This window comes from Oncorhynchus clarkii, chromosome 22 (assembly GCF_045791955.1).
Source record: "Oncorhynchus clarkii lewisi isolate Uvic-CL-2024 chromosome 22, UVic_Ocla_1.0, whole genome shotgun sequence".
Lineage (NCBI taxonomy): Eukaryota > Metazoa > Chordata > Actinopteri > Salmoniformes > Salmonidae > Oncorhynchus > Oncorhynchus clarkii.
The window spans coordinates 31,930,830-31,946,624 of NC_092168.1; the positions used below are offsets into that span (position 1 = coordinate 31,930,830).

The following is a 15,795-nucleotide window of genomic DNA, read 5'->3' on the forward strand; positions in this document are numbered from 1 at the left end:
AGCGAGAGAGAGAGACACACAGAGCGAGAGAGAGAGACACACACAGAGCGAGAGAGAGAGAGACACACACAGAGCGAGAGAGAGAGAGACACACAGAGCGAGAGACACACACAGAGCGAGAGAGAGAGAGACACACACACACAGAGCGAGAGAGAGAGAGACACACACAGCGAGAGAGAGAGAGAGACACACACACAGCGAGAGAGAGAGAGAGAGAGACACACACAGAGCGAGAGAGACACACACACAGAGAGAGAGAGAGAGAGAGACACACACACAGAGCGAGAGAGAGAGACACACACACAGAGCGAGAGAGACACACACACAGAGAGAGAGAGAGACACACACACACACAGAGCGAGAGAGAGACAGACACACACAGAGCGAGCGAGCCAGCCACACACACAGGGCGAGCGAGCCAGACAGACACACACAGGGCTAGCGAGCCAGACACACAGGGCGAGCGAGCCAGACACACAGGGCGAGCGAGCCAGACACACAGGGCGAGCGAGCCAGACACACAGGGCGAGCGAGCGAGCCAGACACACAGGGCGAGCGAGCGAGCCAGACACACAGGGCGAGCGAGCGAGCCAGACACACACACAGGGCGAGCGAGCGAGCCAGACACACACACAGGGCGAGCGAGCGAGCCAGACACACACACAGGGCGAGCGAGCGAGCCAGACACACACACAGGGCGAGCGAGCGAGCCAGACACACACACAGGGCGAGCGAGCGAGCCAGACACACACACAGGGCGAGCGAGCGAGCCAGACACACACACAGGGCGAGCGAGCGAGCCAGACAGACACACACACACACAGAGACCGAGACACACACACAGAGACCGAGACACACACACAGAGACCGAGACACACACACAGAGACCGAGACACACACACACAGAGACCGAGACACACACACACAGAGACCGAGACACACACACACAGAGACCGACACACACACACAGAGACCGACACACACACACAGAGACCGACACACACACACAGAGACCGACACACACACACACACACAGACCGACACACAGAGACCGACACACACACACACACAGAGACCGACACACACAGAGCGAGAGAGACCGACACACACACACACACAGAGCGAGAGAGACCGACACACACACACACACAGAGCGAGAGACCGACACACACACACACACAGAGCGAGAGACAGACACACACACACACACAGAGCGAGAGACAGACACACACACACACAGAGCGAGAGACAGACACACACACACAGAGCGAGAGACAGACACACACAGAGCGAGAGACAGACACACACAGAGCGAGAGACAGACACACACAGAGCGAGAGACAGACACACACAGAGCGAGAGACAGACACACACAGAGCGAGAGACAGACACACACACAGAGCGAGAGACAGACACACACACAGAGCGAGAGACAGACACACACAGAGCGAGACACAGACACACACACAGAGCGAGACACACACACACACACAGAGCGAGAGACAGACACACACAGAGCGAGACACAGACACACAGAGCGAGAGACACACACACACAGAGCGAGAGACACACACACAGAGCGAGAGACACACACACAGAGCGAGAGACACACACACAGAGCGAGAGACACACACACACACACAGAGCGAGACACACACACACACACATACACACACAGAGCGAGACACAGACACAGCGCGAGAGACAGACACACACACAGCGCGAGAGACAGACACACACACACACACAGAGCGACAGACAGACACACACACACAGAGCGAGAGACAGACACACACACACAGAGCGAGAGACAGACACACACACACAGAGCGAGAGACAGACACACACACACAGAGCGAGAGACAGACACACACACACACAGAGCGAGAGACAGACACACACACACACAGAGCGAGAGACAGACACACACACACACAGAGCGAGAGACAGACACACACACACACAGAGCGAGAGACAGACACACACACACACAGAGCGAGATACAGACACACACACACACAGAGCGAGAGACAGACACACACACACAGAGCGAGAGAGAGACACACACACACAGAGCGAGAGACAGACACACACACACAGAGCGAGAGACAGACACACACACACAGAGCGAGAGACAGACACACACACACAGAGCGAGAGACAGACACACACACACAGAGCGAGAGACAGACACACACACACAGAGCGAGAGACAGACACACACACACAGAGCGAGAGACAGACACACACACACAGAGCGAGAGACAGACACACACACACAGAGCGAGAGACAGACACACACACACAGAGCGAGAGACAGACACACACACACAGAGCGAGAGACAGACACACACACAGAGCTAGAGACAGACACACACACAGAGCGAGAGACAGACACACACACAGAGCGAGAGACAGACACACACACAGAGCGAGAGACAGACACACACACAGAGCGAGAGACAGACACACACACAGAGCGAGAGACAGACACACACACAGAGCGAGAGACAGACACACACACAGAGCGAGAGACAGACACACACACAGAGCGAGAGACAGACACACACACAGAGCGAGAGACAGACACACACACAGAGCGAGAGACAGACACACACACAGAGCGAGAGACAGACACACACACAGAGCGAGAGACAGACACACACACAGAGCGAGAGACAGACACACACACACAGACAGACAGACACACACACAGAGCGAGAGACAGACACACACACACAGACAGACAGACACACACACAGAGCGAGAGACAGACACACACACAGAGCGAGAGACAGACACACACACAGAGAGACAGACACACACACACAGAGAGACAGACACACACACACAGAGCGAGAGACAGACACACACACACAGAGCGAGAGACAGACACACACACACAGAGAGACATATACATCTATGGTGTGGTAAAACAAAGACCAAAAAATACTACACTATTATTATTCGGATGAATAACATCAGGTCGCAGTGATATTAACAAAGTCCTATTTTAAACTTAAGAGCTATGCCTTTCTCCCCCCTCAGGACATTTCTACACAGACACACTTCTGATACATACACCCCCTCCAGTTACCGGAACTATAACAACCCTGTTCTGTAAGATCTGGAGAGGAGGGGAAAACTGCAGATCGAGCCACAATAACAACAGCCTCCAGGGTCGTCCATATGCACTCTCTTACGATTCTAACTTATTTATAAGCTGAAGTTCGTGTCCTTCGCTTTCCTCACAATATCTGCTAGGACAGCTAAAACCAGGATTGTGGGAAACACAATCAAGCGATGATAAGGAAATACAACTTTGTATTGAACTGAGGGCAGTACTACGATCAAAATTGAACCCCCTGCTCAACCCGTAAGCAACCCCAAACAAAACAAACGTTGCATTGAACTGAGAGGGCAGTATAAAGAAGCTCAGCCAAGAATTGAACCCCCTCTCCTCAACTCTGTGTTTGTGCAGACTATTCTACCTCCATCTCAAACTGGGAGGACAGTAATGCTAAGTCTAGAATTGAATCCCTCTGCCCAACCTTCTGTGTGCAGTCAAAACTCATACTGAACTGGAAAGTCAGGAGAACAGTACAACTAAGCCAAGAATTGAACCCTGCCTCAACCCTTGTGTGTGAGTATAGCCCTACCTCTTCCATCTCAAAGGAGTCCTTGGTCTGTGTGCGGAGGTGGGCGATGTGAGGGTTGGGCAGCAGGCTGTAGTTAGGTTCTTTGTCTGGGGTTGATGTGATTGTTCGCTGGCCCTTCAGTTGAATGTCTTGGTGCTCTTTCTCCAAGTCAGCCTCGTTGGACAGGCTAAGGTCACCCTCCTGGGTCAATGCCTGGCCATCTCCATTCACTCCAGGGTGGTCTCCATTGACACTTAGGGTGGCCTCAGTGCTGCCTCCAGAGTGGCTCTCCTCAGTCACAGTGGCCAGAGATGGAGAGTCCTTCTTCCTAAAGGCCTTCTGCTTGAGCTCACCCTTATGGTCGGAGTCAGTTGTGACGGCGCTGTCCCCTGTACCTGGACTCACATGTTCTGCCAGTTTCTCTGTCGTAGACAGGGCTGTGATGGTAGGAGCACCCCCCTCCCCCAACCCACCCAGCAGGTTGTGTTTAGTGATTGTCTTCTTCAGGATCTTGGCTGCGTTCAGGGCTGAGTTGTTCCTCCTCAGAGGAGAAGGAGGGACGATGGTGAGCGGTTCCCCATCCAGGCTGCAGATCTTCTGGACAGGCTGGCCGGAGACCTGGGAGTAGAGATGGAAGAACTCGTTGGCCACCGTGGTCAGGACCTCGATCTGACGGAAACGACCTTGGGGGGGGGAGAGGAAACTAGAATTAAAATACAAGCTTTGGGGAAAGAATAAGACTTGATCAACTTGATAAAGAGAGGAAACTAATAGAAACAAGCTAGGTAGTCCCCAGAAGGCCTGGGAATATGTCCCCTCTTACAGCAGCAGATTCAGCCCTCATCATGGGTGTAGTTAGTTTGGAGGATGGAAGACAATGCTGCATCCTGACGTTAATACCAGCCCCATGGGCACAGATAGGCATAGCCTGTCACAGGGAAACCATAACTCCCTCGATCCATCAAAGCAATGACATCGAAGAGAACAAACCTCGCCACATTTACAGTGTCATAAACGACATGATAACGCAATAGTCTGAGTGACTAAGTACGCAAGTCCCCATGATATCTATCCCCACCACATGCATGTACACGACTAACATACTTCTGCAAGTAAGTAACCAACACTTCCTCTGGCCATTATCTCTCTGAGCGCAGAACACAGTCTCTTCCTGATTCCTGACCACGGCTGACTCCACAGAAGAAAACAGAAGTAGGAAGTGAAATTTCACAAGGCCTTTATATTTATTATGAGAGCACCATCCCTTTTAGCTGCTCACAGCCAGAACCCCAGGGACGTTCTCAGGGAGAGAAAACAGGACTTACATAAGAAAAATCCACATGACATTGAAGAGAAGAGGGCTGTTCCAGGACTTTGAGCTGCTAACTACAGTACATGTTGGAACATCACTGAGACAGACAGCAGCATGAGAATTCTACATTCCAGGGTCTGAACCTTCTGAGGATGCTCACTGATCTATGATCCCTAGAACCCTTAGAAGTTGTGACTTGTAAATCCCTGCAGAGCTGCCTGTGCTCAGTGTGCTGTAAGTCAAGTCAGTCCACTGTTCTGAAACAGAAACAGCAGGGCCTCCAGTTAGTGGGGCTGCTGCAGCGCAACAACAACTCAATAGGTAGACCACAAAAACTCCTCACATTAACTTAACGGAGGGGTGAAACTTCAAAAGGGATTGAAAAGACAGTTACTCATCCCCCCTTTTAAAATGTCATCTACACCAGATGAAGATGAAACTGACTCGAGAGCTACTGCAACAACAGCGCTTACTGGGCCTCGGTCCAGCAGTTTAAAAACAACAAGAGAGTGCTGTTACAAGGCTGAGGCCACTCTCTCTGTCCCCTTCCTGTTCCTCTCTTGCTGACCAGCCAGGGTGCAGAGTGGCTACTTTGTCCCCGACTCAGATCTCACACACACACACAGCTCGGGCTCCGACAGCAGGAGTTATGCCAATATGGGTCTATAAAGAGTCAAGCGGACGGTGCATGGTGCTGTGTGCTCTGGCAGAGCGAACAGACCCAGGACCAATGTGTGTGAGGCCCGATGTGAGCAGAGTACAGAGAAGAATCAGGTCCTCCACTCCATCTCTTTTTGGGGGTGTCCTAAATGGCACCCTATATAGTGCACTACTTTTGACCAGGGGCCACAGGGAGGGCTCTGGTCGAAAGTAGCACACTATATAGGGAATAGGGTGCCATTTGTGAGGTTAGACCCTGTCTCTCTCTCTGCCACTCTGGTCACCACATTGTTTGCCCAATAGAAGACAAAGGCTTCCTTGTGCTGCGGGTCTGTTCACCCAGCTGCACTGGAATGGGCCCTCACTCTCACCATCCCAGACAGAAGCTAAATCTGCCAAGAGGAAGAGAAGAACAAGAAACCTACCCACAATGCAATGGCTTGGTGGGAACGGAACCCATTGACTGATGTGTGCCATTGATTATTACACCACCTACAAAGATACCAGACTACCCCTACATGTAACTAGGGCTGGGAATTACCAGGGACCTCACCATACCATATTATCACCATACTTAGGTGCCGATATGATGTGTTGCTTTTCTCCATTCAATATGTATTACGATTTTATGGTGATTTGATGTTCCAAACATATTGCTCACTATATGTCTGAGAAAATGAGTTTTGATCAGTCATGGAAATAAATGAAGAACAAGCTGTAGGGAGAAATATTCTGGAGCAGGTACTGCCAACTAGCGCTACCTAGAATTATTATTATTTCTTAAATTGCAAATCGATACTTGGAGTCAAGTATACCATCACTACTCCCAACTCACTACCAACATCCCCACCACACCACCGTACCGTCACCCACTCAAACACTACCAACATCCCCACCACACCACCGTACCGTCACCCACTCAAACACTACCAACATCCCCACCACAACACCGTACCATCACCCACTCAAACACTACCAACATCCCCACCACACCATCACACACTCAAACACTACCAACATCCCCACCACACCACCGTACCATCACACACTCAAACACTACCAACATCCCCACCACACCACCGTACCATCACCCACTCAAACACTACCAACATCCCCACCACACCATCACACACTCAAACACTACCAACATCCCCACCACACCACCGTACCGTCACCCACTCAAACACTACCAACATCCCCACCACACCACCGTACCGTCACCCACTCAAACACTACCAACATCCCCACCACACCACCGTACCATCACCCACTCAAACACTACCAACATCCCCACCACACCACCGTACCGTCACCCACTCAAACACTACCAACATCCCCACCACACCATCACACACTCAAACACTACCAACATCCCCACCACACCACCGTACCATCACCCACTCAAACACTACCAACATCCCCACCACACCACCGTACCATCACCCACTCAAACACTACCAACATCCCCACCACACCACAGTACCATCACCCACTCAAACACTACCAACATCCCCACCACACCACCGTACCATCACCCACTCAAACACTACCAACATCCCCACCACACCACCGTACCATCACCCACTCAAACACTACCAACATCCCCACCACACCACCGTACCATCACCCACTCAAACACTACCAACATCCCCACCACACCACCGTACCATCACCCACTCAAACACTACCAACATCCCCACCACACCATCACACACTCAAACACTACCAACATCCCCACCACACCATCACACACTCAAACACTACCAACATCCCCACCACACCACCGTACCGTCACCCACTCAAACACTACCAACATCCCCACCACACCACCGTACCATCACCCACTCAAACACTACCAACATCCCCACCACACCATCACACACTCAAACACTACCAACATCCCCACCACACCACCGTACCGTCACCCACTCAAACACTACCAACATCCCCACCACACCACCGTACCGTCACCCACTCAAACACTACCAACATCCCCACCACACCACCGTACCATCACCCACTTAAACACTACCAACATCCCCACCACACCACCGTACCGTCACCCACTCAAACACTACCAACATCCCCACCACACCACCGTACCATCACCCACTCAAACACTACCAACATCCCCACCACACACTCAAACACTACCAACATCCCCACCACACCACCGTACCATCACCCACTCAAACACTACCAACATCCCCACCACACCACCGTACCATCACCCACTCAAACACTACCAACATCCCCACCGTACCATCACACACTCAAACACTACCAACATCCCCACCACACCACCGTACCGTCACCCACTCAAACACTACCAACATCCCCACCACACCACCGTACCGTCACCCACTTAAACACTACCAACATCCCCACCACACCACCGTACCATCACCCACTCAAACACTACCAACATCCCCACCACACCACCGTACCGTCACCCACTCAAACACTACCAACATCCCCACCACACCACCGTACCATCACCCACTCAAACACTACCAACATCCCCACCACACCATCACACACTCAAACACTACCAACATCCCCACCACACCACCGTACCATCACCCACTCAAACACTACCAACATCCCCACCACACCACCGTACCATCACACACTCAAACACTACCAACATCCCCACCACACCACCGTACCGTCACCCACTCAAACACTACCAACATCCCCACCACACCACCGTACCGTCACCCACTCAAACACTACCAACATCCCCACCACACCACCGTACCATCACCCACTCAAACACTACCAACATCCCCACCGCACCACCGTACCATCACCCACTCAAACACTACCAACATCCCCACCACACCATCACACACTCAAACACTACCAACATCCCCACCACACCACCGTACCATCACCCACTCAAACACTACCAACATCCCCACCACACCACCGTACCATCACCCACTCAAACACTACAAACATCCCCACCACACCATCACACACTCAAACACTACCAACATCCCCACCACACCACCGTACCGTCACCCACTCAAACACTACCAACATCCCCACCACACCACCGTACCATCACCCACTCAAACACTACCAACATCCCCACCACACCATCACACACTCAAACACTACAAACATCCCCACCACACCACCGTACCGTCACCCACTCAAACACTACCAACATCCCCACCACACCACCGTACCATCACCCACTCAAACACTACCAACATCCCCACCACACCATCACACACTCAAACACTACCAACATCCCCACCACACCACGTCCCCCACTCAAACACTACCAACATCCCCACCACACCACCGTACCGTCCCCCACTCAAACACTACCAACATCCCCACCACACCATCACACACTCAAACACTACCAACATCCCCACCACACCACCGTACCATCACCCACTCAAACACTACCAACATCCCCACCACCGTACCCCACTCAAACACTACCAACATCCCCACCACACCACAGTACCATCACCCACTCAAACACTACCAACATCCCCACCACACCACCGTACCATCACCCACTCAAACACTACCAACATCCCCACCACACCACAGTACCATCACCCACTCAAACACTACCAACATCCCCACCACACCACAGTACCGTCACCCACTCAAACACTACCAACATCCCCACCACACCACCGTACCATCACCCACTCAAACACTACCAACATCCCCACCACACCACAGTACCATCACCCACTCAAACACTACCAACATCCCCACCACACCATCACACACTCAAACACTACCAACATCCCTACCACACCACCGTACCATCACCCACTCAAACACTACCAACATCCCCACCACACCACCGTACCCCACTCAAACACTACCAACATCCCCACCACACCACCGTACCATCACCCACTCAAACACTACCAACATCCCCACCACACCACCGTACCCCACTCAAACACCACCATCACCCCGTTGCTCCGCACCCAACTGACACTTTCTATCCATATTCCTTCATCACTACCCGTTTGTCTGCATGTACGTAGGTTGTACATTGTTGTCTGTCTGGACCATTTTATAGCAGTGAACAGCAATATGAGCAGTGTTTTCACAGCTCGAAGAAAGCTAGAGAAACAGACAGAGAGCGAGGAAGACACACAAAGCGAGGTAAAGCTGGAGACGTATGAGAAAAAAGCAAGTTAAAGCTGGTACTTGTCAGGGCATAGTTGGGGTTCTCCATCTCCATGCGTTGCAGCTGTGCTCCCAGATAGACCTTGATGTCGATGCCCTTAGCTCCGGAGGAGCCGTTGAAGAAGCGCGGGGGGATCTTAGAGGCGATGTCCGGCTCCTCCCGGCCGAACCCCAGGTTATACAGGATCTCTTCTGGATCTTCTTCATAGAGGTCCAACAACTCAGACACACTGGACAGAACACACAAACCATGTATTACAGGACTCAAAGTATGAAAGCATATATAACAGCACTCCACAGCAAATGATGTAGCTAGTGAGGTTAAGTCAAAAGAAAAACCTGAGCTTTAACAGAGTACGTCTGGCTAAAATCAGACCCAATATTGTATTAAACTTGATCTATTATATGTCTGCTTTTCGGTTTTTCTTCAGACCTGAACTGAAATGTCCCAGTTACAGGGATTGTCATCCCCAAACCACAGCTCTTGGCTCAGGGCCTGTCTACTTGTCTGCTCACCTGGACACAGTGGTGCTGCTCTTCCCTGATCCCGTTGAGTTCATACTCCTGCCTTTCTGCCGGAACTGGCTCCTCTTGTCCTTCGCAGGCATTCCATAGCTGAAGAGCAGAGTGGGCATGCAGTGATCAGTACACTAGTCACACCACAGCCACAGGCAGTAAGACTACTGCATAAGACTGAACTGAGGGTGGTGAGAACTGAGGAGGGGGGTGAGGAGTGGCCAATAGCATAAAGGGGGGTCTCACAGTCTCACTTACCAGGGTGTCTCTGCTTTGGCACTGTTGGGCTGAAGGTGGTTGGCTGCAGGGAGGTTAAAGAGAGAGGGAGGGAGAAGGAAAGAGGGGGAAGAGAGAGTGGGGGAAGGAGGGAGGGAGAGAGAGGAAGATAGAGTTGAATACAGGAGCTTTGTATGCTGCTGTGTGCTTTGGTCAACTAACTATATACAGTTATTGCTGATTCCTGCATTTCTCTCCAAAGTCCATCTGTCAAAATCTAACGTTATACACTGTCAAAAATCATAGAAAAGCAACAATAAATGTCTACCTTTGTAAAAAAATATATATATATATATTTATTTTTACGAGAAACCACATCTAACATGCCTTCTCTTCCACATATGATATAAGGGAAAGAGGCCAGAGTCAAAATGACAATCCCCAGAAAATAACAAAAGCCTCAGCTCTGACACAGCAAGGAACATAATGACAGAATTATGGAGTACAGTAGAGACAGAGAGAAAGTGCTCCTGAAGTATGGACTGGCCTCATCTGTCAGCAGATAATCCTTCTCTCATTCTGAAGGCCTCTTCCAGGTTGTCTTAGTGACAAAGAATGCAAACTGATGACTGTGGGCAATCCTCAGAAGTCTTAGTGTGGAGACCAGAGCTGGGTTCAAACACTATTCTAAATAATTTCAAATAGTGCATCTGTGCATGGTTGAGTTTGCTTGGCTTGATGGACCAATAGAATCGTCCCCACAACTGTAAACCCCGCCCATATGGCACTCCGGGCAGGCTAGAACAAACACTGAAAGTATTTAAAAGATTTCTAATAGTGCTTGTGCCTGGGTCTGGTGAAGACAGAGACAGGAGAGTACACGTTGTCTGTCAGTTGCCTGAAACTGAACAAACTCAAATCAGCCTAACTGGTTCTTCAGCCTCAAAGAGCTCGATTATCATCAAAGCATGCTTTTCCATTGAATGACTATTGTTGTGCGTGTTAGCCTGTTAACAGTAAGTTGTTGCTACTCACTGATGGAGTGGATTGGAGCCAGAAGGGCCATCATACAGATAGATGCCTGTTGAGACTTGTAGCATGACATGGTCACAATGGAAGACGGATCTCAGGTATGACTAGGTCCCTTTCCTTTGCTTCACTGTATTTGTATGTCCCAAATGGCACCCTATTCCCTATTTAGAGCACTACTTTTGACCAGAGCCCTATATAGGGAATAGGGTGCCATTTGGGCCACAACCTGAGACTAAGCAGGTCAGAGCAGACCATAACAGGAGCCAACCCCAGCACGACACACTAACTACCTCCCACCGTCTCTGGTCTGCACAAGCACAATAGTAATGTGTGGAGTGCAACCATGCGGGCAAGTACAAAATCTGACTGACCCCATCTCTCAGAGACGAACAACAAACGGTAGCAAATTAGGGAGCATACATCAGTACAGCTGTTTCAATGGAAGAATGAGACATTAAAAGCACAAACTCATCTGGCACTCCAGGCGCCTAAAGCAAACGCTAAAGGTATGAAGGTCTGCAAGTGACAACAGGACACTGCTCTATACACGGTAAGCCTACAACTATGTGACTTGAGAAGAGTGAAGTGTTGAGGAACAGACCAGATAGTTATCATGGGGGAGTAGAAAATAGCTGTATAGCAGGGCCAGAGGACATAAAAGCTCATGTATGTTCCTATTTAGGTCCGAGGAGACAGTTTAAACTGAGATAGATCCACTCTTTCATTATTTATCCTCCTCTACTCCTCCACCAACAGGCAGGTCACCCAGAGGGTGAAATGAGAGCTAGATATGCTATCTGATCACACTGCTCTGCTCTCCTTTCCTTTTGACTGGGAAAGCTAGGTGTGTGTCCTTGAGTCCTCATGTGCACGTCCACTCATAAAGATCAGTAACAGCAGGGAGTACTCCCAAGGTCCTATTGCAGCTTTAGTAAAAACTAAAGAGGCAAATCACTTCAACAACAAGAAGCTTCCAGCTCACAATTGTTTGGACACAGATTTCTAGGCCGTGTCTCAAATGGCACTCTATTGCCTATTAAGAGCACTACTTTTGACCAGGACCCAGCCAGAAGTGCACTATAATATATAGGGAGCAGGGCGTCATTTGGGATTCAGCTCTCTCTCAAAACAGCTCAAAGCATCGTAAAACTGCCGTAGCAGCAGTGTGATCCTAGGTCATATTGCTCTAGTGACAGAGAGACACACGCACAGAGAGAGACACAGAGAGAGAAGTTACCCACCCTCAGCTCCCAGAGACAAGTCGTCTTCAAAGCTGCATCCATTCTTCATCACTCCTGTGAAGTACAGAAGATCTTTCATTAAGCCCTCAAACAGCACTTATAACCTACAATAGACTAAATAAGCATTCACATAAAAACGTCTGCACGTGTCTGTAAAACACAATGGACATGGTTAACTGAAGACATTTTAAACAGAGTAGCTGTAGTAGTACTACAGACAGACACTTCAAACCACGACAAATATTTACGCTTGGTTAGGAGAAATATTTACCATGGCTGGTTGGTAAACCTACTGTAGATAGCACCAGCTGCACATGTTGGTTCACATTACCCAGAAGACTAAAGTAAATGCAGGGAATCCAAATGTTATTCCTTTCAGTTTAGGATACTCACATCGTGCCTGGCTCTGTTTCTTACTTCGGTTTAGAAGGACAATAAGATGACCTGAGCGACAGAGTTTGAGAAAGCTACCAACTGGTAACTGGTGTGTGGGTGGATGTGTAAAGCAGCTGGTTACAGAACACTCCAAAGTTCACTAGGGCTGCAAGGTGTGGTGAGAAAGTGAGTTGCAGAATACTCCAAACACCCCCTTGACCCACACACACACACACCATCTGCACAGATACACTAACACACATTCTCTTTTTCCATTGGAGAGTTACAGTTGTATAGCATATGACTGGTGTTGTAGGAGAGGGAAATTCACCCTTGGACTGCGTGTTGCTCTGCTCATCCAAAGACGCCCCAAGAGGAGTCCTGTGAAGAGACACACACTGTTAGAGACACCAGTGTCTACAACACAGAGACATATACAAACACTACAACTGTTTCTTACTATTAGTCAACTAACCATATAAGCATGATCAATATACTATACATCCACAGATACAGTAGTCCTACATCCACAGATACAGTAGGTCTACATCCACAGTAGTACTAGACAGTGACTGTCATGTTACCAGTCACAGAACAGTAACAGAGCCTCCAGTCTCCACTGTTAGTGTACAGGAAGGCCTGGATAAAACTAAGTCAAGTCTGGCTGAGCATTGTGAGAAAAAACAGCAAGTCAAACACAAGGCTCTAAGTCTAAGGGCTAAAGATAGCAACGTGGCACAACATCCCTAACACTGCGCCGTGACGCTCCTAGCTCACCTCTAGATCAACAGATCAAACAACTTCATATGGTCACTGTCCCAGACCTATGCAGGTCTATAGGCTTTCTGATGTCCTACTGTACTCTGATGGAACTATACTTCTATACTGAGTGAGTCAGACCAAGTCAAGTTGATATGCTTTCTGCTCATGTAACATCTAGGACTGGGACAATACCAGCATTGCAATATTTTGTCCAAGGCAAAAATGAAAACACAAAGCAGAGCTAACTATTTGGTCCTTTAAAAACCTGCTGTATGTAAAATATTGTGTTGTGAAAATAAATACATGACTCTGGGTGACAACATGATGTTTCCAACATTAGGGCTGTTTTCTTAAAGAAATGTTTTGTGTCCTTGCCATGATACTAATGAGTATCACGATGCTGGCATGGCCCCGGCACTAGTAACATCTAGGTTAACAGACACCTGTCTGAAGGCCTATACCAGCACCAGTCATATGACATGAACATTTCATAAAGAGACATCGACATTGTGTAAACGCTCATGATCAACATCATGCGACTTTCTGTTTGCTCTTTCTCTTCATCACTCCGTCTTGCTCACATACATCGCTTTTGGGGGGGGATTTTTTACCATCTAGAATTTGACTCAATAACCAGATTCTAAGTTCCATGGTAATGTTTGTTGAATCAACTTGAGGCAGTAGAACAAGACCAGACCAGTTGCTGATAACATAGGCCCTGGGCTAACAGAAAAACTTCCCAAAGGCATAGATAGCAGCATAAAGAGCACGGCCTTCACAAAGCAAATATAACATGTCTGACAAAGTGAGAGCTGGACCACAGCAGCTTCCAGAAACAAGGAAACACAATACATGGTTGCTATGCTGCTCTTTCTCTGTCATTATTAAGGGCTTTACCAGGGCCCTGTCTTCTGTGTTCATTAGACATCAAACTGAAAAAAAAAACAATTGAAAACAAAGAGGGGCTACCCTGACTGGTCCAATAAGAAACACTCATTTTCGCTTTCTGTTGCACAACGGTTTACAACGTTTTCCATTGTGTGCGCTAATGTCAATTTACATGTCAACGTAGAGGTTTCATTATGACACAACATTACTATACCTGCAGTCCTTGAGCCAGCTTGCAATCTTGTTAGGGAAGCGCCCTGAGAGAAGAAAACATGTACAATTCCTGTATAACATCATACTGCCTGGAACAATTCTACAATGTCCATAACAACTGGATTCAAACATCTAAATAAATAGTTTGCCGTTGGAGGATTTCAATTCCTTTTTGGGCTAGTTACTAATAGAGCAATACGACCTTAAAGTAGGGTTTATTGTTTAATCATGACTTCCATGCTGCTATATATCAAGCCGTCAAAAACCCAAACCAGAATTATTTCTGTCTGCTGCTCCCTCTGTAGCTCTTCCCAACGTACCTGGCTCCTCGGCGGGGGCCGTCGTCTCCATGGTGGGCTCCGGGGACACCATCTCGTCGCTGCAACCCTCCTGATCCTGGGTGTCCTGACTCTCAGAGGGGCCCTGCCAGGAGTCTCTGCTCTGGGCCCAGGCCATCCTCTTCATGGTCGCTGCCTTCCATGGGTGATCCCTGCTGGGGCTCGCAGAAGTCTCACACTGCTCCATGGTCCTCTCCTGGATCCACTCTTCCTCTTCTCCACAGGCTGTGTTGTTACAGCGAGGGGCAAGTCACCTGCAGTAGAGAGGAGGGAGGGGGGAGTCATGAGACTAAATGGAAGCCAAGCCTCCTCTTTAGTAATTTATGACTACTTTATTACCGAGTTTTGTACGGCTCTCTAAATATGCTAGGTTACATCACACCACACTGGGAGGACACACACACACGGGCACGCCAAGGACACACCAT

At 49.3% G+C, this 15,795-nt stretch overlaps 1 protein-coding gene across 2 annotated transcripts in view; it reads right to left on the bottom strand.

Annotated features, from left to right (window-relative positions):
* Positions 1–15,795, bottom strand: part of LOC139380791 (ITPR interacting domain containing 2) — a 49,086-nt gene that overhangs the window by 10,792 nt on the left and 22,499 nt on the right. For both annotated transcript variants that reach the window (XM_071123822.1, XM_071123823.1), the window contains exons 2-9: positions 15,350–15,621; positions 15,031–15,073; positions 13,498–13,547; positions 12,792–12,845; positions 10,561–10,603; positions 10,303–10,401; positions 9,808–10,016; positions 3,660–4,321 (exon numbers count right to left, since the gene is read on the bottom strand). In XM_071123822.1, the coding sequence (XP_070979923.1) occupies positions 3,660–4,321; positions 9,808–10,016; positions 10,303–10,401; positions 10,561–10,603; positions 12,792–12,845; positions 13,498–13,547; positions 15,031–15,073; positions 15,350–15,554 (1,365 nt within the window). In that variant the 5' untranslated portion in view covers positions 15,555–15,621. The remainder of the gene's footprint in view (positions 1–3,659; positions 4,322–9,807; positions 10,017–10,302; positions 10,402–10,560; positions 10,604–12,791; positions 12,846–13,497; positions 13,548–15,030; positions 15,074–15,349; positions 15,622–15,795) is intronic.